The sequence below is a fragment of the Periplaneta americana genome, chromosome 12 (genome assembly GCF_040183065.1).
Source record: "Periplaneta americana isolate PAMFEO1 chromosome 12, P.americana_PAMFEO1_priV1, whole genome shotgun sequence".
Lineage (NCBI taxonomy): Eukaryota > Metazoa > Arthropoda > Insecta > Blattodea > Blattidae > Periplaneta > Periplaneta americana.
The window spans coordinates 174,539,395-174,566,510 of record NC_091128.1 but is presented as its reverse complement, the minus strand read 5'-3'; the positions used below and the strand labels follow the sequence as shown (position 1 = coordinate 174,566,510).

At 36.1% G+C, this 27,116-nt stretch overlaps 1 protein-coding gene across 1 annotated transcript in view; it reads right to left on the bottom strand.

Moving 5' to 3' along the window:
• The window catches only part of LysRS (Lysyl-tRNA synthetase), a 35,592-nt gene extending 8,993 nt beyond the window's left edge, over nt 1-26,599 (bottom strand). Inside the window, 8 exon segments of the mRNA XM_069842619.1 lie at nt 2,753-3,012; nt 5,856-6,018; nt 10,373-10,618; nt 14,240-14,520; nt 18,770-18,935; nt 24,060-24,195; nt 24,274-24,380; nt 26,454-26,599. Of these exon segments, the coding sequence (XP_069698720.1) occupies nt 2,753-3,012; nt 5,856-6,018; nt 10,373-10,618; nt 14,240-14,520; nt 18,770-18,935; nt 24,060-24,195; nt 24,274-24,371 (1,350 nt within the window). The 5' untranslated portion in view covers nt 24,372-24,380; nt 26,454-26,599.
• Between the last annotated feature and the right edge of the window lie 517 nt (nt 26,600-27,116).

The following is a 27,116-nucleotide window of genomic DNA, read 5'->3' as shown; positions in this document are numbered from 1 at the left end:
CCAAGAATACTGAGAGACAAATCGAATCCTCTAGAAGAATACGATAATATTGATTTTAAGGTTAGATTTAGATTATCGAAAGCCACATTCATGGCTCTCTTGCATGAAATAGGGCATCATATTGGAAAACAAATCGCACGCAGTAAATTGCCTTGCGTTATTACGCAATAGGAGTGTTTCAGAATGTGATAGTGGATCATATTCCTGTTTATAAATCTACAGTTTGTAGAATAATAGGATGTGTGACTGCATTGCAAGAATGAGAGAACAATACATTACTATGCCTCAAGGAAATTCTGTACAAACAGTGAAACAGGATTTCTTCTCAATTTGCAATTTTCCCAACATTACTGGTGCACAGACTGTAGCCATATGAAAATTCAAAGCCCTAGTGGACACTTGGATGAGATGTACCGAAACAGGAAGGGTTACTTCTCTATCAATCTGTACTAAGAATCGTTGCATGTTGTCCTGGGTCAGTATTTGATGCCTGTCTTGTGCAAAGTTTGAAAACACTGACTATCCAAAAACACAATATTACCATAGCGACAAGCACATATAATAAGCGAATTATGTGCGCCGGCTACGATGGCTCTGTCGTTTTCAATCTTTTCCATTTAAAGATGGAATAGCTAACAGATCGTTAAAAATCACATTTGCAACGATCTGTACTTTAAAGACTGGAATAGTTTAAAGATCCGTTACTTAACGAGAGAATAGCAATTTATGGAACAGGTTTCTTGCAACCCAGCATAAGCCTTATAGATTTCTAAGTGTTAAAAAAGAGAGATTTAGGAATTTATGAAATCCAATTTAGGACTTTTAGAAGTATACAAAATTAACAATTAATAATTTTAATTTTAGTAAATATTCCATTTTAGGTGGAAAAGATACAAAGAACTGTGCTGACAATGAGTGCTACTGAACTGAAGACTTAAATTCTATCAGTGAAAGAGACTGATTACCGATTTGTCAGTTTCATTTCGCGTAACAGGGGTTGTATTGACTCAAAACTTATCACCTAACGGGGCTCCAATGAAGCTGAAAGTAACTTGTAAGCTTTTGCCTAACCTGAACAACCTGCTGCCCTCTTACGCTAGGATGTACTTTTGCAAACTAACTTCGGTTCCAGAAAATTAGGTAAAATCTTCTTCCCTCCCTTTCTAAGACGAATATGGAACAAACTTGCCAGACCAGTGTTTGTAAGATAATTTTTTTTTTAATAGCAATTTTTGGGCATTTTTATATTACCGCTATTTTTATTTTAAATATACGCAAAATACTAAAAAGGCGCTTTTCAGGCACAAACATAGTTTTCAGGCAATTATAGGAGCTTATGTTTCATTTAGGCATTTTATGTCCTATAGAATTTCAATAGGGGGATCCTGTGTATATGAAATGTAGAGATATCTGAATAACATACATCAAAGATGTAGCAAACAAAACAGGTACAGAACTAAAAACGCATTCTATACTTATAACTGAAGACAGGCAAATATGAAATTTCGTATTCTAAACCATTCCTGCTAATGGTATGGGGAACAAAGATTTTCACAATTCACAATCAGTAGAGACAACACTAATTTTTTTTTTTTTTCATATTTCATAATATTTTGGTAAAATTTTTTTGTATTTCTTAAACATTTCATATTCTTCTATATTTTTCAAGATTCCCTTCCACCCGCCATTAATATTTCTGTAACTACCACTGAACCACGCGTTCCAGATATTATAAGGAGACAATTGAGATATTTTCCAGGAAACACTTGACAAACTCAAGCCAATTTTCCGGGACTCCAAGGGCAAATAAAATCTCAAAATTGTCCTTTGGTCATAACTCCTAGTGTCAATCAATTTGAGAAGCCAGAACAAAATGCATGGTTCCTATTCCATGTTTGCTCATTCTTTCGAATCCAGTGGAAGTCTTTTCAGTGTTATGTCTAATTTTATACGTGTAAATGAATGTTTTATGTGGATTTCAATCATCAATTTTGTTTTCTAATTAATTTCCCCCCCCCCCCCCCAACAACTTCATGGATTTGTCATTGCACAAAACAATATTAAATGACAAAAGATATAATCTTTCATCAGAAAACAAAGTTACTTTTGTTGTACTGTAACCAGTGATGAGTACAGCCAATGAAAGAACTTTTTTTTCTCTTCAGTGTAAAAAGTTGAGTTATCTGCATTCAGGTCAGGGTTTAATTATGCTGACAAACTAATTATGTAGTTTACTGTATTTTACTTGATAGCACATTAATCTCTAAACTTAAAGGAAAAACAACAAAATAAATATTAATTGATGAGGACTTTCAATTTGTCCTCCATTCAAATATACATAGTGTAAAGTCATTGATTGCTTTTATACTAAAGGGTGATAGTGAATGCTGCTTGGGGAGAAAAAAAAGTCTCATATGAAGCAAAGGAAATAGTAAAACTCCTAAAAAATAAGAAAAAGCAATCATTTTCAATGTTGGTATTTCTGGAAAAAGAACTGTTGTTCTGCTAGCCAAGAAAGGAACAGAACTACACTCATTTCAACACCTATGGACACCAAAGAAGTTACAAGACTTACAATAAAGCGAAAATTATTCTTCACATAAGGGTCAAACCTAGCCAACACAAAATTCAGAAGAACATTAGGGGACACATAATGGGGGGACAAAACCAAACCCATCTTGCTCACCCACATGCAAGCATATACACAGACTATTTCTCTATGATGAAAATTTTGTACAAAGCTGTACATCACCTTGTCCAGCAGCCGTGCAGCTGTACGTGGAGGAGGGCACTCCACCCCTTGCTTCTCACAGAGGTCGCTAAGGAACTTGATGGCTTCGGGAGTTCCCAACTTGTCTGGATCTGGCAGCTTCACGTTCAATACCTCTTCCAGTGATGGGAACATCGAAATTCGCTTGAAGGGTGGTGTGAAGTCTAGCTCTACCTCCTCCCCATCAGGCCCTTCTGGATGATACTTGATCTTGTATGTGCCGTGGATACTCTTCACCATACCTGCAAGGTTACGAACTAACTGCATACAACTTGACTTCCATGTCACATGTGCATTTTTTTACAATGTGTTAAAGTGAGAAACTTGTTAATTTGAAATTAATTTAAGCAATGGACGATACTTAAGCATGAAGTTTTCAGAATACATGTTGGACTCATGCTATACAAAAGCCCAAATCTTGAACAATCGTTCTGTTTTGCTAGGTCTAAGACAATCTTTATTGAAATTGTTCACAAAATATAGTTGTATCCAAATGCGGTCATTTCTTTATTTTTTACTTTAATAAGCCCAAAAGTGAAAAAAAACAGTATTCTTCAGAGGACAAACTGCTGTGCGTAATTTGTTTGTATTGACGTCTGTGTTTATGTGAAAGGTAAACAAAATAAATCTGACTTCTGTGTTAATAGTGTGTTTATATCCATCTTACAGGTAAACAAGAGAAATCTAAGACACATCTTTCAGAGAATTACAATGTATTAAGTTCTTCAATTTCGTCAAATATTTTATAAAAACAAGGGTTTGGTAATTAAATGTTTCTGACAAAAATTATTATTATTATTATTTTTTTTTGTGGACATAATCAGAATCTGATGAAAATTCACAAAACAAAGTTGACCTTAAACGACCTTGATAACCTCCAGTAAATAAAAAATTACTGCTTTTTTCTTCTCCTTCAAACAAAGAAATGTTTCTCGAAGTTGTATTTTCGCAAATGTATTGTTTTAGAGATAAGTCAAATCGAGATAAAAAAAGTATACATATGTATATCCGCTGTGTAGATCTGTGTGTGGAGTTGGAAGGGAGGTCTCGACATAAGATCATTAACAGTTTCTTGTCAGCATACAACTGATTACATACGTTCACTTTCAAACAACTGATTCCACGCAACTTGTTGTATGAAGGCTGCCCAGAAAGTAGGTTACCTTAGAGCCATTCACAGAAAGAAAACACAATTTCATGGAAAGATTTATTGAAACAGATATAGCAATTATTGAGCTATTTTTCAACATAGGCCCCATCGAAATTGAGACATTTGTCATACCGTGGGACCAACTTTTGTATTTCTATGTCGTAGAAGTCTGCCACCTGGGATTGGAAGCAGTGTGTGACAGCCATCTTCACTTTTCTGTTGATCCCATTGTATGACAAATGTCTCAATTCCGGTGGGGAATATGTTCAAAAATATCTTAACAATTGCTGTATCTGTTCCAATAAATATTCATCTAACATAAAGAGGAACATTAAATCCACAAGTGTGAGGTGGGCAGGGCATGTAGCATGTATGGGTGAATCCAGAAATGCATATAGAGTGTTAGTTGGAAGACCTGAGGGGAAAAGACCTTTGAGGAGGCGAAGGCATAGATGTGAGGATAATATTAAAATGGATATGAGGGAGGTGGAATATGATGATAGGGACTGGATTAGTCTTGCTCAGAACAGGGACTGATGGCGAGTTTATGTGAGGACAGCAATGAACCTGCGGGTTCCTTTAAAGCCAGTTGTAAGTAAGTTCCAATAAATCTTCCCATGAAATTGTGTTTTATTTATGTAAACAGCACCAGGGAAACTTACTTTCTGGATGCATCTCGTATTAATGTCAAAGCTGCCTTAAGGCACTAGAAGTGCCTGCATAAGATCTGCACATCAAGTTGATTTATGAAAGCACAGTGATGGTTTATTATTATGATGTACCGAAGTACATATTATGATATTTCTGTGCAGAAATTCTGCGTCATCATACGATGAAAGATAAGTGGAACAGAGAAAAATTCTCTCCGGCACCGGGATTTGAACCCAGGTTTTCAGCTCTACATGCTGACGCTCTATCCACTAAGCCACACCAGATTCCCATCCCGCTGTCGGATTGAATCCTCTCAGTTTAAGTTCCACCTCTTGGGTTCCCTCTAGTGGCCTACCCTCATGCACTGCGTCATAGATGTACGACAGTGGCACAATGTCCACACATGTGCAGAGGTGCACTCGTTATGAGTGACTAAGTGGCCAGGATCTGACTGAGTAAGCTTACTTACTTACAAATGGCTTTTAAGGAACCCGGAGGTTCATTGCCGCCCTCACATAAGCCCGCCATCGGTCCCTATCCTGTGCAAGATTAATCCAGTCTCTATCATCATACCCCACCTCCCTCAAATCCATTTTAATATTATCCTCCAATCTACGTCTCGGCCTCCCTAAAGGTCTTTTTCCCTCCGGTCTCCCAACTAACACTCTATATGCATTTCTGGATTCGCCCATACGTGCTACATGCCCTGCCCATCTCAAACGTCTCGATTTAATTCTGACTGAGTAAGCACCGTCTTAAATCACTAAGTGATTATTTTTCGCATATCATATATTATTACGATGTACCAAAGTATGGACACTGTGCCACTGTCATACATCTATGACGCAGTGCATGAGGGTAGGCAACTAGGGGGAATTCAAGAGATGGAACTTAAACTGAGATGATTCAATCTGACATCGGGATGGAAATCCAGAGTGGCTTAGTGAATAGAGCATCAGCATGTAGAGCTGAAAACCCAGGTTCAAATCCCAGTGCCTGAGAGAATTTTCTCTGTTCCACTCATCTTTCATCACAGTGATGGATGCCAAGATCCTTTCTGCTTCTGCTAAGATCAATGAGTGCCACTTTCAGCAGTTGTTGAAAACCAATCCAATAACACAAAACTTGATGAAGACAAGTCGTTCTTAGATTATTGTGTGTTTCTTTGACAAGGCAACTTTGTTTCTGTTAACCAAGGAACACACGAATTCTAACAAGTTCAAAGAAGAAAAGAGAAGGCATACTAATGACTGCATCATTGAGACTCCTCTTGCCCCCACTCACCTGACAACAGTGACTCTGTGAGATGAATGAGGTCGTGATAGTCAGCGTACGCCATGTAGAACTCGCATGTTGTGAACTCAGGGTTGTGGGTCAGGTCAATGCCTTCATTCCGGAACTGGCGTCCTATTTCATAGACCCGGTCAATTCCACCCACCACTAGCATCTGCCACAGCAAAGACAACACATTTCAGTCGAAATGGTCCACGTACTAAGGGTAGAGTAACAAAGATTTTGCAGAATGGCAGTCAAGAAGCAGTGAAGATTAGAGGCATGAAAATATCGCAATTGCAGTAAATGCTATAAAAATAAACAAAGCACTTCATGTTCCTTTCTTCAGTTTCCTTTATATTTCATCATAATTGCAACTCTGAAGCCAGTTTCATTATCGCGAATTAATGCTATAAATGGATACTATTGTGATAAATTGTATTTTCAGAGAAATACAAGCAGTTTCGAAGAATGTGTAATCTTTTGTTAATTTTAATAAATTTTCTAAATTTTGTTTCGTTCTTCAGGATAAGGCCAGGAACTTTGTTTTTGTGGAGTCTGGGATACAGTGAATCGCAAAATATTGATCTTTGCATGTGGACCAAAGAGTATGACTCTTGAAACTCTCTGACAGATATGAACATAATATCATTCCCGGGCAGGAGTGAAGGGAAGCACCAACTGTTTGTAATATTTTGACAGCTCATTTTTAAATTACAATTGCCAGTTGTCATTGAGTGTTATACTGTTATAGCAAAATGGGTCATCCTCTACGTATTTTTACATTCTTTTTGCAGTTTCATGGATTTTGCTTGTTAGTTTTTTGTCTTTTTTGGCAACATAATTGAAACTATACAGTCTAAGGCTCCCCCAAACAGACGCGATTGGAATGTGTTACGATAGCGTTACGATTTTGCGATAAATGTTTTCATTGCGTTCAATGATTGTGTTCACACACACACGATTATCGCAATATGCGTTATTACCGCAGCAAGTAGAACGCGACGATTCTGCGTTCTATTCTCCCGGAGATGTAGATCGCGAGAACGCCACGCGTTTATTTTGATGCTGGGTTGAAGTGTGTCATTTATGGATTCATCTGCAAAGGAAGAGGAACTTCTCTTTCTTGGATGAGAATCGTCGCAGGCAAAGCAGGTGCAGGTAAGTCCATGGTAGTCATGTATGGTTAAGATAAACAATATAAAAATGTATAAAGTGATGATTTAGCTTTTCTTTGCCAAGAATGTGAAATAAATAACAAGTACGCCTACCCGATCATAAACTTTATTTTTTTTTAATTTGCTCTTTTTGTTGCAGGAGGTTGTGGATTCACGAGTTAAATGCCACAAGGGAAGAAAAAGATTAATTTTATACCTTAGTTCAACAACTAACCTTAGCACTCTGCTAACCTTGAAGAGCCTGCTAGTAAAGAACTTCAATGTTTAGAGTACCCATAAAATAACGAATTTTAATGTGAAGTAAATTCAGTAGTAATTTATTCTAAACATACCTACGTCTAATGATTTACTTACATAAGTGTATCTAGAGTGTGGTAAGATATTGAAAGTAATAAAATCCGACAAACAAATTACATAACTTTTTGTTTCCACATACTTTATTAATTTTATATTTCTGCACAATTATTTATAATATTGTACAAGCATTTTGCAATTTGCACAAATAAATGTTTTTTCATTTGTGAATTTTTGCGACAATTATTTATTTTCTAGCGTAAACCCCGCCTAAGTCTACAAGCCAGTATGACATCAAATTATAAATAAATAATTGCACTTATTGTTTACATCTAACTTTGTAGCTATCTCCTTCCATTTCTTCTCCTTTTCCATGCCAAGGATTTTCCTTTACGAACTCGATAAAAAATTCCACGTTCGTTTACAAGTAATCCGAAATCGCAATCTGTGAGCACAAGTGATATACACCTGCTGAAGGTAACTGGTCTTTGCGCTGTGGCTGGAAAACTAAAATCCGCATATGTGGTCACCCATTACGATACTCTGATTGGCTGGGGACGTTAGAATATCGTATATCGCGGACGCGCCAGTTTGGGCACCTCTTCGCGATAGTGCGATATTGCGTTATCGCGAAATCGTAACGCTATCGTAACGCATTCCGTATCGCGTCTGTTTGGGGAGGCCTTTATAGTATAACTGAACATTGTAACAATGATCAGGTCCATTACCATTTAGGTTGTATATCTTTATTTTCATTAATCCCTCTCAAATACATAAACTAGCAAAACATATTTAAGCTAATGAAAGCTATTTATTCAAATAATTAATACCGTCAACTCCGGTTATAGTGAACCTCAGTGGACCAGCATATTTCGTTCACTATATCCGAGGTTCACCAAAACAGAAGTGTGTGTTTTTATACTAGTGACGTTGCTATACATATAATATTAATGTCCATTGTTCAAGAATTAAAACAGAAAATCAATATCCCGAATTTAAAAGAAAACCTACAAATTAAACCAAACCCTTTAACTCTATTAAATATAGAATATAATCTAAATTTAACAGAAGAAATACTAAAATCAGAAGTAAACAATGAAATACTAAAACAATTGTCTTTAGAGACAATTAATATTAGGTACCCTCCACAAAACTGGCTTCATTTATACACTGATGGATCCTTGATCTCCAGAGAACAAGGTGCCGGTGCAGGTGTTACGTGCTGTCTCTTCTCACTTTATAGATCTCTTGGATATGAAACAACAAGTTTTGATGGAGAAATCATTGCAATAAGTGAAAGTCTCGGGAATCTTCTGTGCCACATCAATAAATTTAAAAATGCAGTTATATTGTCAGACTCCGAAGCAGCTATTCTATCAATCGTCTCTAAACACACACCTTCATCTCAAACAGCAGAAATAACTAAAATGCTCTCTCAATTAATATCACTCAATAAAAGAATTGTATTCCAATGGATACCATCCCATTGTGGAATCCTGGGAAACGAGAATGCGGATGCTTTAGCAAAGAAGGGCAGCACTGCTACTTACAGACCTGTTACTAAATCTACGTATTACTCTGTGAAAAGATTTATTAAATCTATATACTTAAACTTCAACAAACAAAATTTGATGACACAATCTCAAGGGAAAAAATGGAACTCTCTGCATCAAAATCCACAGTTAATTCCCGATTTACCACGAAAATCGTCTGTAGCTGCATTTAGATTGGCAACAGGCCATGATTGTTTGGCCAAACACCTGCATAGAATTGGAATATATCAGTCCCCTAACTGTCCATTGTGCAACTCAAACCAAGAAATGGATTCGGAACACCTCAAAATCTGTGCTTCAGTGGCTGGTCATGATAATATCTTTGAAAAATATTGGAGTGCGAGAGGTCAAATGACTTTATTGTCAAACGCCTGGCATTAGAAAACAACAACAACTACAATGTCCACTTGGGACAGACCACGTTCAATATCAGTAATAATGTTCGCTTTATCTTCCAACTTAAACATTCTGAATGTTCACAGTTCCAAACTTGAATCTAATCTGGCCATGTAGGTAGTAGGCACTGACCGATTTCGCACCTCTTCCCACTAGAGGTATGCTACTGTGTACTCGGCCTTGGAATTTCCCAGGGTTCACTTTTACAACGATGTGGGAGGAAGGATTGAGGACCATTATACTGTAATCCTTCTTGTATTTACCCTTTGGTCATCATTCCACTCCCTTTTACAAAAGAAAACACTTCCTCTTCCTATTCTTCAAATAACCTCTTTTAAAGTCAGAACTAATCCTTCCTTTATTCCTCACTGCGTACACTATTCTCTTTAACATGTTTCAAGCTGTCCAGGAAGCTGAACGAATCCTTTGTCTTTCAATGCACTTAAGGAGTAGAAGGTTCGAGATTTTGTTCTGAACATATTCTTGGAAGCTTATAGGAGAAAGGGTTTCCTAAATTACTATTTTGGCCATTTTAAAAATTACATTTTCTTGGGGAAGTTCTAGTTTTAGGTTCGCTATAACTGAAGTGAGGGTTCACTATAAATGGAAATATTAATGTACCTTTTAATGATTGCGTGTCGGGACAAACGATTTAGGTTCACTATAGCCAAATGTTCACTATAACTGAGTTCACTATATCCAGAGCTGACCTGTACTACAAAATGCTACTTTTAAAATCAATTTTAATACAAAAAATTAATGCAATAACTTCACCTCTATTTATAGCCCATATTTCTGTGTAAATCTACATTGAAGTTGAAAACAGTACATTTTTACAGAATTTACCCAGAATTGCTTTCAACTCCCATTCCAGAATCTTCCTAGAGGAATGGCAAAACATAGCACTCCTTTCACACATGATAAGCTAACAAACCTGAATTAATCTTGAACTGTTCGGATTTTTCTGCCAAAAAATCCATTCCGTGGACAAAACTGCAGATGGGAACAATACTTCCCAAGAAGAAGCAGTAGCAGAAAATTGGCAATATCTCAGAGTGACTGACAACTAAGTAATACATAGACAAAGTTGCAATATCGAATCACTCGCCTTGTGGTACAGCTCAGGGGCGATCCTCATGTACAGGTCCATATTGAGTTCGTTGTGGTGCGTCACAAATGGCTTGGCAGTAGCTCCACCAGCAATCATGTTCATCATGGGCGTCTCCACTTCCAGGAAGCCCAGTTTGTCAAAGAACATACGTATGTATGATATGATCTGTGCACGAGTGTGGAATTTCTGCCGTACTCTTTCATTCAGAATCAAGTCCAGGTACCTCTGGCGGTAGCGGGTCTCCTGCAAGAAATTAATTACAAACAGTTGAAAATACTCAGAACAATAAACTGTTATACAGTGGAGACTGGTTAATTAATCTCTGGATGAAAGGAACTAGCCATTATTCCCCTTCAAGTTACTATTCAAATTAATGTTAAAACATAATATTCAAATAGAATTTTTAAACAAATCATTTAGATAATTCGTAAAGGGATTCTAATGGTTAGTGAAGATTAAGAACAGTCAATGGATTTTTCTTAAAATTTGTCTTGCCGTCTGCCCAAGAATTTAACTCCGAGGGATGCTCAGGTAAAAGAGGAACTGGACATGTGGTGCTGGTACTGTGTATTGTTACTGGAATTGTACAGTATGTACGGAGCTCTTATTTAAGTTGTTTCAAGAATTTCATCAACTGGCAGGTACATAGAAGAGTGGCAGTGGCACTGTCGAATACTATTGTTTACAGAAGTAACTAACTGTACTTCCTAATTCCCTTTCAACTCATTATACAACACACTCCAGATTACACTCAATCACAAATAATTATCAACAAACCCAAGATTTTATTCAATCACAAATATGTAATTATCAACAAACCCCAGATTACTAAATCATGAATAATTATCAAGAAACTTCAGATCTTATTCAATCACAAAAATTATAAAAAAAAAATCCCAGATTTTATTCAATCACAAACAATTATCAACAAACCCCGGATTACTAAATCACAAATAATTATCAACAAACTTCAGATTTTATTCAATTATAAATAATTATCAACAAACATCACATTTTATTCAATCACAAATAATTATCAAGAAACCCCGGATTTTATTCAATCACAAATAATTATCAACAAACCCCAAATTACTCAATCACAAACAATAATCAACAAACCCCAGATTGTTCTCAATCACAAATAAATATCAACAGATTTTACTCACTCACAAATAATTACCAACAAACCCCAAATTACTCAATCACAAACAATTATCAACAAACCCCAGATTGTTCTCAATCACAAATAAATATCAACAGATTTTACTCACTCACAAATAATTACCAACAAACCCCAAATTACTCAATCACAAACAATTATCAACAAACCCCGGATTACTAAATCACAAATAATTATCAACAAACTTCAGATTTTATTCAATTATAAATAATTATCAACAAACATCACATTTTATTCAATCACAAATAATTATCAAGAAACCCCGGATTTTATTCAATCACAAATAATTATCAACAAACCCCAAATTACTCAATCACAAACAATAATCAACAAACCCCAGATTGTTCTCAATCACAAATAAATATCAACAGATTTTACTCACTCAGAAATAATTACCAACAAACCCCAAATTACTCAATCACAAACAATTATCAACAAACCCCAGATTGTTCTCAATCACAAATAAATATCAACAGAATAATTTCGAGGGAAAAATTGTTCCGGGGCCGGGTATCGAACCCGGGACCTTTGGTTAAACGTACGTTTGGTACGTTTAACCAAAGGTCCCGGGTTCGATACCCGGCCCCGGAACAATTTTTCCCTCGAAATTATTCAAATTAACTTTACAGGGAGTTATTCCTGAAAGCTTAATTTGCAAATATCAACAGATTTTACTCACTCAAATAATTATCAACAAACCCCAGATTTTACTCACTCACAAATAATTATCAACAAACCCCAGATTTTACTCAATCACAAATAATTATTAACAAACCCCAGATTTTACTCACTCATAAATAATTATCAACAAACCCCAGGTTTTACTCACTCACAAATAATTATCAACAAACCCCAAATTACTCAATCACAAACAATTATCAACAAACCCCAGATTGTTCTCAATCACAAATAAATATCAACAGATTTTACTCACTCACAAATAATTATCAACAAACCCCAGATTTTACTCAATCACAAATAAATATCAACAGATTTTACTCACTCACAAATAATTATCAACAAACCCCAGATTTTACTCAATCACAAATAAATATAAACAGATTTTACTCACTCACAAGTAATTATCAAGAAACCCCAGATTTTATTAAATTACAAATAATTATCAACAGATCTTACTCAATCATAAATAATTATCAACAATTCCAGGCTGTACTCAATCACAAATACTTATCAACAGATTTTACTCAGTCACAAATAATTATCAACAAACCCCCAGATTTCATTCAGTCACAAATAATTATCAACAGGTCTTATGCAATCAAAAAATATTATCAACTGATTTCATTCCAACACAAATAACTACCAACAAACCCAGATTTAACTCATTCATAAACGATTATCAAGAAAGCCCAGATTTTACTCAATCACAAATAACTAACAGATTTGACTAAATTGCAAATAACTATCAACAAATGCCAGATTTTATTCATTCATAAAAACGAACCCTAGACAACACTCATAAAATATGTGCTGGAAGAGGAAGTAAACATGAAAATTGGTCCGGCTTGGATTACAGACATCTCTCATTGATGAAAGTTTGTGTGGTGTGGTTGTATGGAATGAAGATAGGAGGTTATTTTTATACAGTAATTTGCAAAGACAAGCAGCCGAAAACAAGTAAGAGAACAATGATATAATCTTTTCTACCTTTTATACATTACAGACTGCAGTATAAATAGAAGTCTGCTGTTCTCGGGATAGTTTGTACTACATCCACAATCCATTCAAAACTTTTGAAGACATGTGGGTCAGTGTTAATCCTTGCCACTATAGTCCTTGCAGAGTCCTGGCCTGCCTGACAATTTTTTAACATTCTGATATTCCTGTCTCTCACGTCCAACTTTCCTATATCCTTCACAACATCCAATCATCTCATCCTGGACTTTCTGACACACCTCCTATCCCTAAGCTTTCCTCCACACAGGTTTTACATGCCAGACACGCAGCCTTCAATGTTCTAATTGAAAAAAAAATTTTCTTCACGAAATAAATAAAATATGAAGAAAATTGTTATGGCTTATTTCATGAAAACTGGCATTTTATTGTTTTTAATTTAAAGACAACTGTCTCTATTTCTTCAACAAAAAATCTGAAATTCTAAGTTTATTGTTTATTGTTAATAAAATAAACATTGACAGAAATACAATCTTAGTACATACCTCTTTCTTTTTGTGAATCGGATAAAGTACAAAATATGAATAAAATCTATCCCACAGTTTTCAACCAAAATTACGTAAACAGCATGCCAAGAGACTTTTTTTTTTTGTTATCAGTATCAGAAATAATGAAAATATGTTCCCATCAAAATCCAGTAGTAGTGTTTTTTTAGTACATTACAACTTTTTTATTGAGAAAATATGAGTAAACATATTTTTTTTTATACTGGGTATCACCATCTCACGTTATTTAGCGTCTGAATGAAATGAAAGTGATAATGTCAGTGAAATGAGTCCAGGGTCCAGCACAGAAAGTTACCCAGCATTTGCTTGTAATGGGTTGAAGGAAAACCTTGGAATAAACCTCAACCAGGTAACTTGCCCTGACCGGGACTCGAACCTGGGCCACTTGGTTTCGCGGTCAGACGCGCTAACCATTACTCCACAGGCGTGGACAGTGAACATAATTAAAACTATAAAGTTTTGTATTTATTAATTTTTTGTCACCTTGTCTTTCAGTCCAAAATGCAAGTGTGGCAGCATGTGCAAACAGGGTGACAAGAGCTTCACTTTCTTGGGAACTATGGACAACTCTCCTTTTTTCGTTTTCCCAGGGTTGCCAACACAACCAATAATGTCACCTCGCCTCAACTTGGCAGTGTCTACCAGGAACTTTTCTTCTGACTCGTAGAGTTTGGCATTGGCCATCACTTGGATCTTGACCCCTTCGCCTCTCAGGTCGTAGAATATCAACTTGGCCCCTGACTCCCTGATGGCATGGATGCGACCTGCAAAAACAACAGTGATAACGTGAGAAAAACAATGTGTTTTGTTGTACTTTTCCTTATCATGGTCGCATGAACCCACGAAATGTCTACTAAGTGCCAGAGACAATTAAGTTTATATATCAACACTTACGAAAATACAGTGGAGTATTATGTGCTTAAAGAACAAGTCCACTCACATAAATCCAGGTAGTTTGGAAGCTATTAAGTCAAATAATTTGGAATACGTTTAATTTAGGTTATAACATTTCCACAGTGTGACCTTTTTGGACACAGAGATAGTGACAAGTATAACCAAATGTATCTGTGGCGATGCTAAGAAATCGTTTCTATGGAAACATACACTGTTATTATTAACCCATTATATCCCAGTGTCCTATTTAGAGGACAGTAGCTTATTTATTTTTTTTAGCAATCACAATAGCCTAATTATGTTAATTGTGTGTGTCATATTACAAACTGAACTGTTTTGATGTACAAAATAATATTTTGGACTTGGTTTCTATTACAATTTTATTTTATTTTATATTTTTTCTTCACCCTACACAATTGCACTTCATATTACAGCCTATCACTGCCAATATCACCCGAGATTTTGTTAATGTAATTATTGTTTTGTGAATATATATACCAGATAGTTTAGTGTTTCAATCTGGTATATAATCGTTATCATCAATAATGCTAGCTGACTTTGACAACAATGCAAATATTGGTGTCCTCTAAATAGGACGCTGGGATGAAGTGTAATATAATATAACATTCCTCTGCGTATGATGGCATTCCATTTGTTACGAACATATGACTACCCAATATTTAGTGATATCAGATATTTTTTTAATTAGGTTATTTTACGACGCTGTATCAACATCTAGGTTATTTAGCGTCTGAATGAAATGAAGGTGATAATGCCGGTGAAATGAGTTCAGGGTCCAGCACTGAAAGTTACCCAGCATTTGCTCGTATTGGATTCAGAGAAAACCCCGGAAAAACCTCAACCAGGTAATTTGCTCCGACCGGGATTCGAACCCAGGCCACCTGGTTTTGCAGCCAGACGTGCTGACCATTACTCCACAGGTGTGAACATATCAGATATTATTATTACTATTCCGTGCGGAGTGGTATCAGAGTGAGTAAGCACTGCTTCCGACGGCCATGTTCCTTGTGTGATGCTGATTCAGACTCAAAGTCATACCTCTCATAAAGATGACAAATACTTCATTTCAGCAGTTCGGGATTTTTTTTAGGAATTTCTGTCTGTGGATGAAATGACTGTTAAGTATTATTGGCATCACAGTCTGAAACAGTTCATTCGTGGGAAGCCAATCAGATTTGGGTACAATTATGGGCTCTTTGTGGAACCAGTGGGTACTGCTTCAATATCGACCTATATTGTGGAAAGGATGCTGTGGAAAATGAAAAAGATGATTTGTTGTTGGATCGAGAGTGATTCTGAATATGCTCGACTGTGTTGAACACTCAAATAGTTATACTGTGCTCTTTGATAACTATTTCACAAATCATGATATCCCTATTCATCTTCAAAGTTAGGATACAGAGCAACAGGAACTGTAAGAGAGCGCCTTACTGAAGAATGTCCACTACGGAACAGCAAGGAATTGAAGAAGCAAGATCGAGGTACATTTTACTATTAGTATGACCGAAATAGATCCCGCGACATGGTCTAAGCCATCCTGCCTAGGACTCGCGTTACGGAATGCGCGCTGGTTCGAGTCCTCATGGGGGAAGAAATTTTCTTATGAAATTTCGGCCCGTGTATGGGACTGGTGCCCACCCAGCATCGTGATGCACTTGGGGAGCTACGATAGGTAGCGAAAATTCGGTTTCGCAAACCAGCTATAATGGCTGGGGGGTTCATGGTGCTAAACACACGATACTTCCATTCTGGTTGGATGATCGTCCACCTCTGCTTCGGCATGTGGGCTGAAGCGCCATGGAGTTTTTTGGATGACTGAAATAGAGAAGTACTTTTCGTCCGGTGAAATGACAACAAGTATGTCACTGTTTCCACAAATTATGGCACCACAAATCTCGGAGTAATGAAGACTACATTTTCCTCACGGAGGTGTTGATCATCATGATTGGCTAGTAGGAAAATACGTAATTGGTGTCCCAAGAAAGAAGTATTACTGGTCCATATTTACAACATTGATAGACATGGCATTGGTGTATGCATGGCTCCTATATAGACATGTACATGGGGCAAATGCACTGGACCTTCTAAATTTCAGATGTGCAGTGACTATGTCCTATCTCAAACTTGACACAAGCAGGAAGCAACTAGGGCGACCATCTGCATCACCATCTAAGAGTTGTTCTGATGTCAGGATGGATGGAGTTGGACACATCATTGTCCGAAGAAAGGAAGAGAGAAGATGCGCACAAACTGGCTGTGGAGGAAAACCGAAGTCATACTGTGTGAAATGTAAAGTCACACTGTGTATGCAATGTTTTGCATCATTTCATAAAATATGACTGTATCAGCCAAATTTAGTAATAGTTTTTTGTTATTTCATGAGATATGACTGTATCAGGAAAATTTGGTTCTTATGATTACAGTAGATCCCAGCGTCCTATTTAGAGAACAGCTATTTTCTCTGAAACCAGGCATCTCAAAATATTTTGTATGTTAGGTATGTGTTCTGTTGGGCATTCTTACGTGTTTCCAATAAATAAAACACCAAAATGTAGAAAAAAATAATTTGGGACTTAATGGGTTAAGAAATTGATCTATTTATATTTTTGTCAATGTTTTATGCTTTATCTTTGTTTTCAATTTTTGTCAATGTTTTGTGTTTTATCTTTCTTTTTCGATCCGGAAAAAAAAGGTATAAAATTACTGCTTCAATATTCTGTGTCTGAAGACAAACCTGATTGAGGTTACAACTTACAAATGGCTTTTAATGAACCCGGAGATTCATTGCCGCCCTCACATAAGCCCGCCATCGGTCCCTATCTTGAGCAAGATTAATCCAGTCTCTACAATCATATCCCACCTCGCTCAAATCCATTTTAATATTATCCTCCCATCTACGTCTCACCTACACTGGTGAGCAGGAAAAAATCTATAGCTTTGGTGCATCACTCATAGATGGAAATGCTTGCGTGAATAATGCAAAGTACCCAGCATTATAAACTTTCAACAAGGAGGTTTATCGTGACATAATCCAAGAGTTCACTGTACTATTGTAGAAGAATGAACGACTTTTTGGTTTCAGCAAGATGGAGCAAATTACCACACTGTTAATGCAACTATAGTCATGTTACATTTTTCAGTACTCTCTTGCTCTCAAAACAAAGACAGTCCTTCTTAATTCTCAATTTTTTTAACTTCGACGATTTTTAAAGGGTGTAACATCTGAAAAGGATCCCCATACCAGTACAGTGAAGAATAAAAGCCAATAATGGAAGATTTCGAACACAAACGAACAAACATTGCAAATGATACCTTAAGGTAAGCGTTCACTACATCGTATTGCACGCATCGGACGAATCACATGGATCGGAAAAAGGCTATCTTTGCTGTAATTGTTATGTAACTGCATTCCCTACATCATATTGGACGCATCACCTCTAGGCAAATCCGTCCACGTTTCTCGGATGGGCAACTTTTCTGATGCGTGCGATCATGGCCTTCTTTAATAAATCAATTTTAATTGCTCAACTGTTACTATTATGTTGTGCCATGTTCAGTGTCGCGCCAAAATGGCAGATGGAAAACTTATTTTGCGTGTAGAAAATTGCGAAGAATAATAATTATATAATTTAATAAAGTCATTTCTTGCAAATATATTATGTAACCAATAATTCTTTCGTTTCTTCCTTTTCAATTAAGACGCATGAAGCAATTACAAATTCTTATTCGCTAACAGACGTAATTAATAGACCTAACCTCAACTCCTGTGCTTTCAGCAATGTCAATATCGTACGACGTCATGTTTCAAACAGCTGATAGGGAATCCGATGAGGCGATGAGGTGGAGCCGTTACAGTGAACGCACTGCACTTAAAATATCCGTTGCGTGCGATTCGTACGAGGAGTGCGATACGATGTAGTGAACGCTTACCTTTATAATGTCATGGAAAAGGGTTCAGCTCCAATCCAAAACAGGTGAAACCATTTTCAATATCTTTTTTAAAGTTCAAAGTACCAGTAGATGGGTTGTGTCCTTTCTTTGGAGCACACCGTATTTACTAAGTTCACTGTAAACATATATTCAAGTGCTGTAACTCACCGGCCACGCTGACTTGGGTGCTGTCCAGTATCTCACCATCTCCCACATTGCTGTATGTTTCTATGAAGTCAGCGAGTGAGATGGACACGTGGAACTTGTGTGGGTACGGGTGATCGTCCGTCTGTTTCAGCTGTGCAACAGCCTGTGTGCGCAGTCTGAAGTACTCCTGAGGAGGCAAAAGTAACAGCTATCATTATTTTCAGCGACTACTACCGAAGTTTATTTCTGAGAACCACTCTTAAGTGAACTGCGCTTGAAATGTCAAGCAACAACAAGCAACAGCCCAACCTCTTGCTAGTTCTGTGTAAGATTACAGCCTAAGTGCACACAGTCTTCAAGATACCACACACATTTCCCTAATGCAGAGTACAGTCACAGTCTAATATATACAGTCAAGAAGCTCTATACGTAGTAAATATGCATACATGAATAGTTGCTAACCACTAGGATTGCTAATATCGCCTCATAACAGACAATGCAAAATAGTACCGGCACAAACAATTGTTCCTAGCACCCTCTAAACTCAAGCTTCGTGACTGTATATACTAGACTGCGGTATGGTGATGTAATTCTTGTGTATGGATATTGAGATGTGTATTTGATGACTCCAGCAAATGCTGGTAATGTATCCTGAATAAAATTCTTACACATCAGCTCTAAAGGAACAGCCAGATTGACCTACAAATCAACTTGGAAGTTCGCCAAGAATGCAGCTTATCACTTGTCCTGTTCTATTTATACTCTGACAATGCCTTAAGAACCTGGAAGGCCCAGCTGAATATGTCACATAATTTTAGAAGTAAACATATTTGTAAAATGAGATGTTCAGATCCACCATGGAAATAACCAGATTACACTGTATCCAAACTGATGAAATAAGACACACACTTGGAATTTATAGGCTAAGTGACACAATTCAGCAATAAAGAGAAAACTGAGTTGAACATCTGCTTCAGGTACCATAAGAAAGGATATTCCACAACACCCTTAACTTCAGACAAGATGGGAAAATAAATTAGGATTGCCCAATAAAAAGATGGAGTCAATACACTTTAATTAAGACAAAACGAGTACAAACCTAATGCTTGTTGAATATGATGATGATGATGATGATGATTATTATTATTTTAGTCTCCTATTTAACAATGCTGTATCAACTACTAGGTTACTTGACTTTGATGGAATTGATGATAGTGAGATGGTATTTGGCAAGATGATGCCAAGGATTAAGTTTGAACTACCTGGCATTTGCCTCACAGTTAGGGAAAACCTTAGAAAAAAAACTCAATCAGGTAATCAGCCCAAGCGGGGATCGAACCCACACCTGAGCAGCCTGAGCTACAGTGGTCATGGTGATGATGATGAAGATTTTGCAATGAAAATGCTATTACCGGTACTGCTGTTGTGGAATATCAACAATTGATTTCTATACTTATCTTAGGAGACTCAAAGCTGCTTGCACACAGTTATATAATGAGCATAACTCCACATCAGCTGTCGCCTACGACTTTGAAACCTCCAATAACACTGAATCCATTAACTTAGAATAATCATCAATGATCATGATACCTTACTTTTAATAATGGTCTAATTTTCGTTCTGTGCCTTACTATACTTTAATTTTGTAAATTTAAATTAAACTCTGTTTTCACCTGCAATGATAACTCTGCAACAATTGAAAACCTGACTCAAGTTTATAGAAACAACTAGTGGCTTGTGCAGCAAATGCTGCAAACTAAGTTCATTAGACGTTCAAATAAACATTTTTCAGATTTATTTTCAATGAAGGATGCCAGACATTCGGAAAGTTATTTGCTTCCATAACAATGAAAGATAATCTCTCTCAAGCCAATACTGAAGAGAACCACGCATATAAATATCTACACCACACCGCCATTAAATATATGAAAAAGACCCAACCCCACTTGATTAATAACTATAAAAATATTTGATTTTTAATAATATTATTATCTTACGTAAGTTTTATAGCTTTCAGTAACATATACTATATATACTATATAGCTGCCACTCAGTAAAATATAGAAATCAAAATCTAATTTAAGTTATCCTCTACATCTACTTATATAACCCCAAAACGTTTCACTTTCATATCATCAATATAGCATTAATATGTATAATTAATGAAAAATAGTCACATCATGGCATTAACTACAAAAACACTTCATTTCTAATGGTAATAATGTCATCAAACCACCTCAAGTTTTGTAGTTTTTAATATCCAATACACAGCTGTACCCAGAAAATTACACACCACAGAATCGAACCTGTAAATTATTTTTAGTAAGTTAAGTTTTTAATAACCAATTTAATTTGAGCTCTAAATATGCCAGCATTCTTGCAGATCATGGTCTTCGTGTAATATTGTTTACTGTAGTATATGTTTTGTTTTATTCTGAAATGCAACACGACCGACTTGATGCTCGCTTCGCTTCTCCTTTACAAAAAAGCAAAGGGAATATCAAGTCGGCCGTGAATGCTATTAGCTAATTCTCAAAACTGACGACAGATGGATTTTAGAAAATAGGAAAATTATATTTAAAAATTGACATTTCACTGAAAACTACTATTTTTCCGAAAAACTTTGAGTTCCAAGCTTCAAAATGAGGGGGTCATTTATTAAAATCTGTCCAGCCGTTTTCCCGTAATTTCCATTACCAGTTCAAATTATATATATAGATTCTTACCACAGTAACATTTTATTTGGTTGTTTTTCTAATACAATAAAGCTTCATTTATATGTTTTTGTCCGGGTCTGAAGAAAAAACAAACCGCTGAAGTACAACTGAAATTACATTTAATAACATCTGAATAGCATTTGAAGACTATATGAGGAAAAACTAATTTTCACAAGAGAAATTTACAACTCCACAGTCAAGTCTTGTGTATAACACAGCACTCAGAATTTATAACACATATACTGTACTTCAAGATGTGGATATGGAGAACACTGGAGCGTGTGAAATAAACAGACAAAATAAGAAACAAAGCTGTACTAGGAACAGTGGGTGAAGAAAGAATAATGCTGAAACTATCAGGAAAATAAAAAGGGATTGGTTGGGTCAGTGGCTGAGAAGAAACTGCCCACCCTAGGATGCAGAAGAAGGTATCAGATGATAGACGACATTAAGGTACAGTATCTGGATCATATACGGAGACTACAAGAAAGGCAGAAAATAGAAAATACTGGAGAATGCTGTGTTTGCAGTAAAAAACCAGAACGCTATGAATGAAGGAATACTTCAAGAATGTAAGATTACTTGTAGGACGTCGTAGCTACTTAAACATGCATGCACACGCGCTTCTTTTGCGAAAAAAGGCAATACATATTTTGACTGATTCTGATTTTAATGCTCACTGCATACCTTTATTTATGAAAGAATTTTAACTGTTGTGAATTTGTACATTTTTCATTGTTTGATTAAAATTAAGTCAAATTTAAACTGTTAATACCCACATAGTGAGATTCATCATTATGGTATAAGACATAATTACCACCTTGTGACCCCTAGGGTTAGATTAGCCAAGTCTAAACAATGGTTTACATCAATTGCATTGTCTATGTTTAATAAACTTGCTTATAGTGCACATATTGTTAATTTTAATAGATTTAGGTGTGTTATTCGTGGCTGGCTAATCAAAAACTCTTTTTACAATATAAATGAATGTATGGAAACTAGTGTTAATATAGTGTTTTAGTTTGTTTGTCTTGTTTTTCTTTTGACTTTGTCTATTTTATCTGTGATACCACGACTGTTTTAATCAATAAAGTGCACGCACGCACGCACGCACACACACCCCCGCTCGCTCTCACACTCTCTCTCTCTCTCTCCCCTCATTTCTAGCATGCAAAAGTATGATATTACCACAGCCTACTATATACAGTCGCGAAGCTCAATATGTAGTAAAAATGCAAACATGGGTAGTTGCCCACCACTAGGATCGCTACTATTGCCTCATCATCGCAGATCTCTCTCCTAGCAGCCGACAAAATATGTTACACTTTCGTTGTCGTGTTCTTTTGGAAAAATTAACACCTTCCTTCCATTATTGAAATATTAAATGCATAAAGTTAATTTATTATTTTAATGAAGTATATTAAATTCCACCATAAACTCGAAGATACCTGCAAGAAATAAGTTAATATAATTTTTGTTTGTGCAAAACGAACTGAAATTTACTATAATAGCTTCACTCATTCAAGATTATAGCGATAATTAACTATGAAACCGATAAATATTAATTTGCATTTCTCTTTACAACAATAATAATGGAAATATGAATTAATGGAGTAACTTACGTGTACCGGTACTTGTAGTGTAGGCTTACGTAGTTAACAAAGTGGGATGAGGTTAAGCAATAATAATCACACCAGAATTGGAAATAAAACGTGATCAATAAATGTTATTGTAACAGACTTTTTCTACGTCTCTAGTAAAGCAACAAATAAAAATAACAACAAAATTAACAGCTATAATTAAAAACATATCCTTTGAAGAAAAAAGTAGGCCTAAGCAATAATAATCCCACCAGAATTGAAAATAAAACGTGATCAATAAATTTCATTAAGACAAACTTAATTTTTCTACGTCTTTAGTAAAATAACACATAAAAATAATAACAAAATTAATAGCTACAATTAAAAATATATCCTCTGAAAAACAAAAGTAGACCTCACCTTTATTTCTCTGGAAATTTAGCAGCCTAAGTGACAGAACTTTAACCGGTATCTAATGTCCTTTCGGTTAGACTGAAACATTTCATTGTGCAATTTAAGGATATAATGTATTCTAACAGTCACAAAGAACTTCAAATTAACAGTTTTGTTTCTGCACAGCATTCTTGTGGAAACCCAGGAATCTTTCGGAAATCGGAAAAAGGATAACTCTGGCCTCTTTCTCTTACTGTTGCTACAATTTATAGCACTACAAACGTCTCCTCCTTGTCCCATATTATTATTCCAATTATTGTATTTTAGCCATTAACATTTTCATTACAACCAATAACGAACATTTCACAAGCATCAATGTGAAATACGCAACGAGCTAGCACTCGATAGAAATACGACACAGTCCAAAGTCGACCATGGACAGTCTATTGTTTCTAGTTGCTAACCGCTTGGAGCACTTTATCACGAGATTTGCAAAAAAACACCTCAAGCTTCGCGACTGTATATAGTAGACTGGATATGCAGCACCCCGATTTACTATTTGTGCTGAAGCAAATAAGACAGAAACATAAAACTACATCTGCGTGAAAATCCCACACTCACATTGGGGCTGATTTCGTCCTCCTTGATGGCGTTGCTGATCTTCTTCACACTCTGCGTCTCTTGCTGAGCCTTCTCCTTCTCCTTCTCTGCCTTCTCCTTGGCCTTCTGTTCCTGCTTCAATCGCCTTTTCAGCTCACTAGAACATAATAGGCGATGTCACAACCTGAGGGCTATCTGCCACACATGCACTTGAGAATGTTCAGTCTCCACACACCTACGATGCAGCCATGTCTGGGATCCACAGAGCTGCCGGTGCACGGCACCCAATTCCCACACCGATTTCCCAATCCCTCTAATACCACGTCCCAACATGTCCGCTATCTGCAATGACAGCATCATGTCAAATATAAAGCACATCTCATTGCTGAACATCATATTGGGCTTCGTGGTTGTACAGAAGGATTGGAACACACATCCACAGGGCTCAGACAATTACGTAAATACAAATGACCACTAAAAATTAGTGCCTTGGTAGATATTTGAAACACATACTTTTTCATATTTTGGCATTAAAAAAACTTGAATAGGTACATTACCTTACTTATTTCCTTTATTTTTGAAGAAAACGTCAGTATTGCTGTAACTTGGGGTTACTTTGCTCCATTTTTCTGATATTTTAATTAATACTACAGACTTAGAAAATTGCATTTTTACGGAATTATTATTTTTTTGACAATTTTCTTAACCAATTTGGGTTAAACAGACTTTCTCTGCCTTCCTTGATGACAGAACTGATATTCAGTATAAAGTTCCAAAATGCTGAATGTCTCTACTACTATGACAGTGCAAACACAAAAAAATTCAGCATGACAAGGAACATAATTAAAGTTTAAAACCAGCTGGTAGCTCAGTTGGCAGATCACTGCCTTAAGACGATTGCGGACCAGGGTTCGAATTCCGATGATGGTGGAGTCAACTTCAATCTGCCAGGAAATCAACCCCTGGCTGACAGTATAGATAACTGATGTTAGTTCACCTAAACGTGCTACTTGAAGGCATCAACACTTCAAGAATTTAGCATGTTCAAGAATAAAAAATATAACGCATGGTGAAACTTTGATGTCTCCCTCCCCACACTACATACGGGAGAGAGAAGTACTTAAATCATTGAATTGTATGACATCATACCTTTCCACCGTATCTTTAAAATTAATCAAATCTCTAACGTTGATTTGGATGTTGTACAAAGTAGAAACTGATGCAAAAAAAAAAAAACGAGCTAGGTTGCTGTAGTCACTGAATAATAACCAATCATATACTCAGATTTTAAAATTATTTAAATTCCACAATGATGTCAATACTGAATAGTGTATTTCAAGATCAGACTATAAAATTGAACAATAATAATCTAATAACATGTGAAAGCGACAGTGATTCCTACAACTGTATGTTAGGGGCAGAGCACTTGCATCCAAAATCTGAAAATGAAATGCAGGCAATGCCCACAAAAATTAACTGGGGAAATAATGCTATACCGAAAAAACGTGGGGTAAATACTGTCTCGTGACGGACGCTTTGAAATACCTCGAACTGCGGGATTGTGCCTCAAAATGAGGGATGTTTGGTCACTCCAAGTGAAGGCCAGAGGGAAAGATCCCGCCAAAAATGTAAGAAAATGTCTATAGGCCTACTACTGAGACCAAAGGCAGAATCTGATAGGAAAGAAGGAAGGAAATAAATAAATAAATAAAAGGAAAAGGGATTGAAGGTACATAGAACTTTATTATGATCATGGACTAGAGTTTTTACCTTGACATCAGTGTGACTTCAACTTTTTCAGATATAGTCTGATGTTTACCCACTACCCACGCTGTATGACACTACTAAATACTGACAATCTTGGCGTCCATACCAAGTCATCATATTTTATTTTGTACCGTATGTCATTTTACTTACATTCCAAATGAATGTATTGACATATTGTTTTCTTTTCTTTAGCGACCATCAAATGCTGAGGGTAACAAGTTACAATTGAGAAAACAATTTAGAGGTTCTTTGATGTTAATACATATTAATAGCATATTATGAAGTAATTATGTAATATTTTTAATAATTACTGAAGAAGGGACACCCTATCCTAGTTTTAAATTTGAAGTATACGTCACGAATTGATAACTTTACGCAATCCTTCTAATATTTAGAATCACACCAAATTAATGCCACACATCGTTTAAGACCAAGTGAATATGTATTTCGTTGTTAAAGTACTACTGACCTATTATCTGATACGTGTCAAGGCTAAGTCAGCACGAGGTTTTACCATTCAATATATTCCTCAATAATGGACGTTCAAGAGCTTCCCGAACCACATAAATTCAAAATACAGACATTAAATATTGTATAAGAGTTCAAAATGTATATTGTATTATATTAAATTGTTAGTATAGAACTCACTTTTTGGACAATTTTTCTCCTGCCGCCTCAGCCATGCTGGCAAGTTCTTTGCATCACCTACCATGCGGCAAAATCGTCTGTCGTTGATTTGAAAGTTTTCTGTGTCGAATGTTTTCTATAGGCAGGGCTTCTAAAACTTTCTACAACTTCTAGATGCCTTGATCTGTAAGGACGTGTAAGACCAAAGGTAATATTAAAATCACAGATGTAAAGAACAATAATAATAATAATAAATGCGTACAAATATGTTGTCAGACACACATAATGTCATTATGTAGCTTTAATATAAACTGCAAGTTATTTTCTAGCATCACTATATGGATCACACATTTCACGACGCATCTTTTGTTCCGTTCTTTCTGGGAGCAGATTCCGGTCTTGACGTAGTTTGCGTCCGCCCAGTCACGATGTACCATAACGTCAGCATGGAAATCAGAATACAGTTTGAGTATCATACGCTAGATGGCAGTATGACATTCTAACATATTTACTTGGTAATGTGGCCAAATCACGTCATTTAACGTCATACTACATCAACTAAAAAAATTAAATGATAAATGTATTATCATAATGTACTACGTGTATATAATCGAATGTATTTCATCATTATAGCATCAAAGAAATCATAAACATACTCTCTAACGTCACAAAAGAAAATATGAA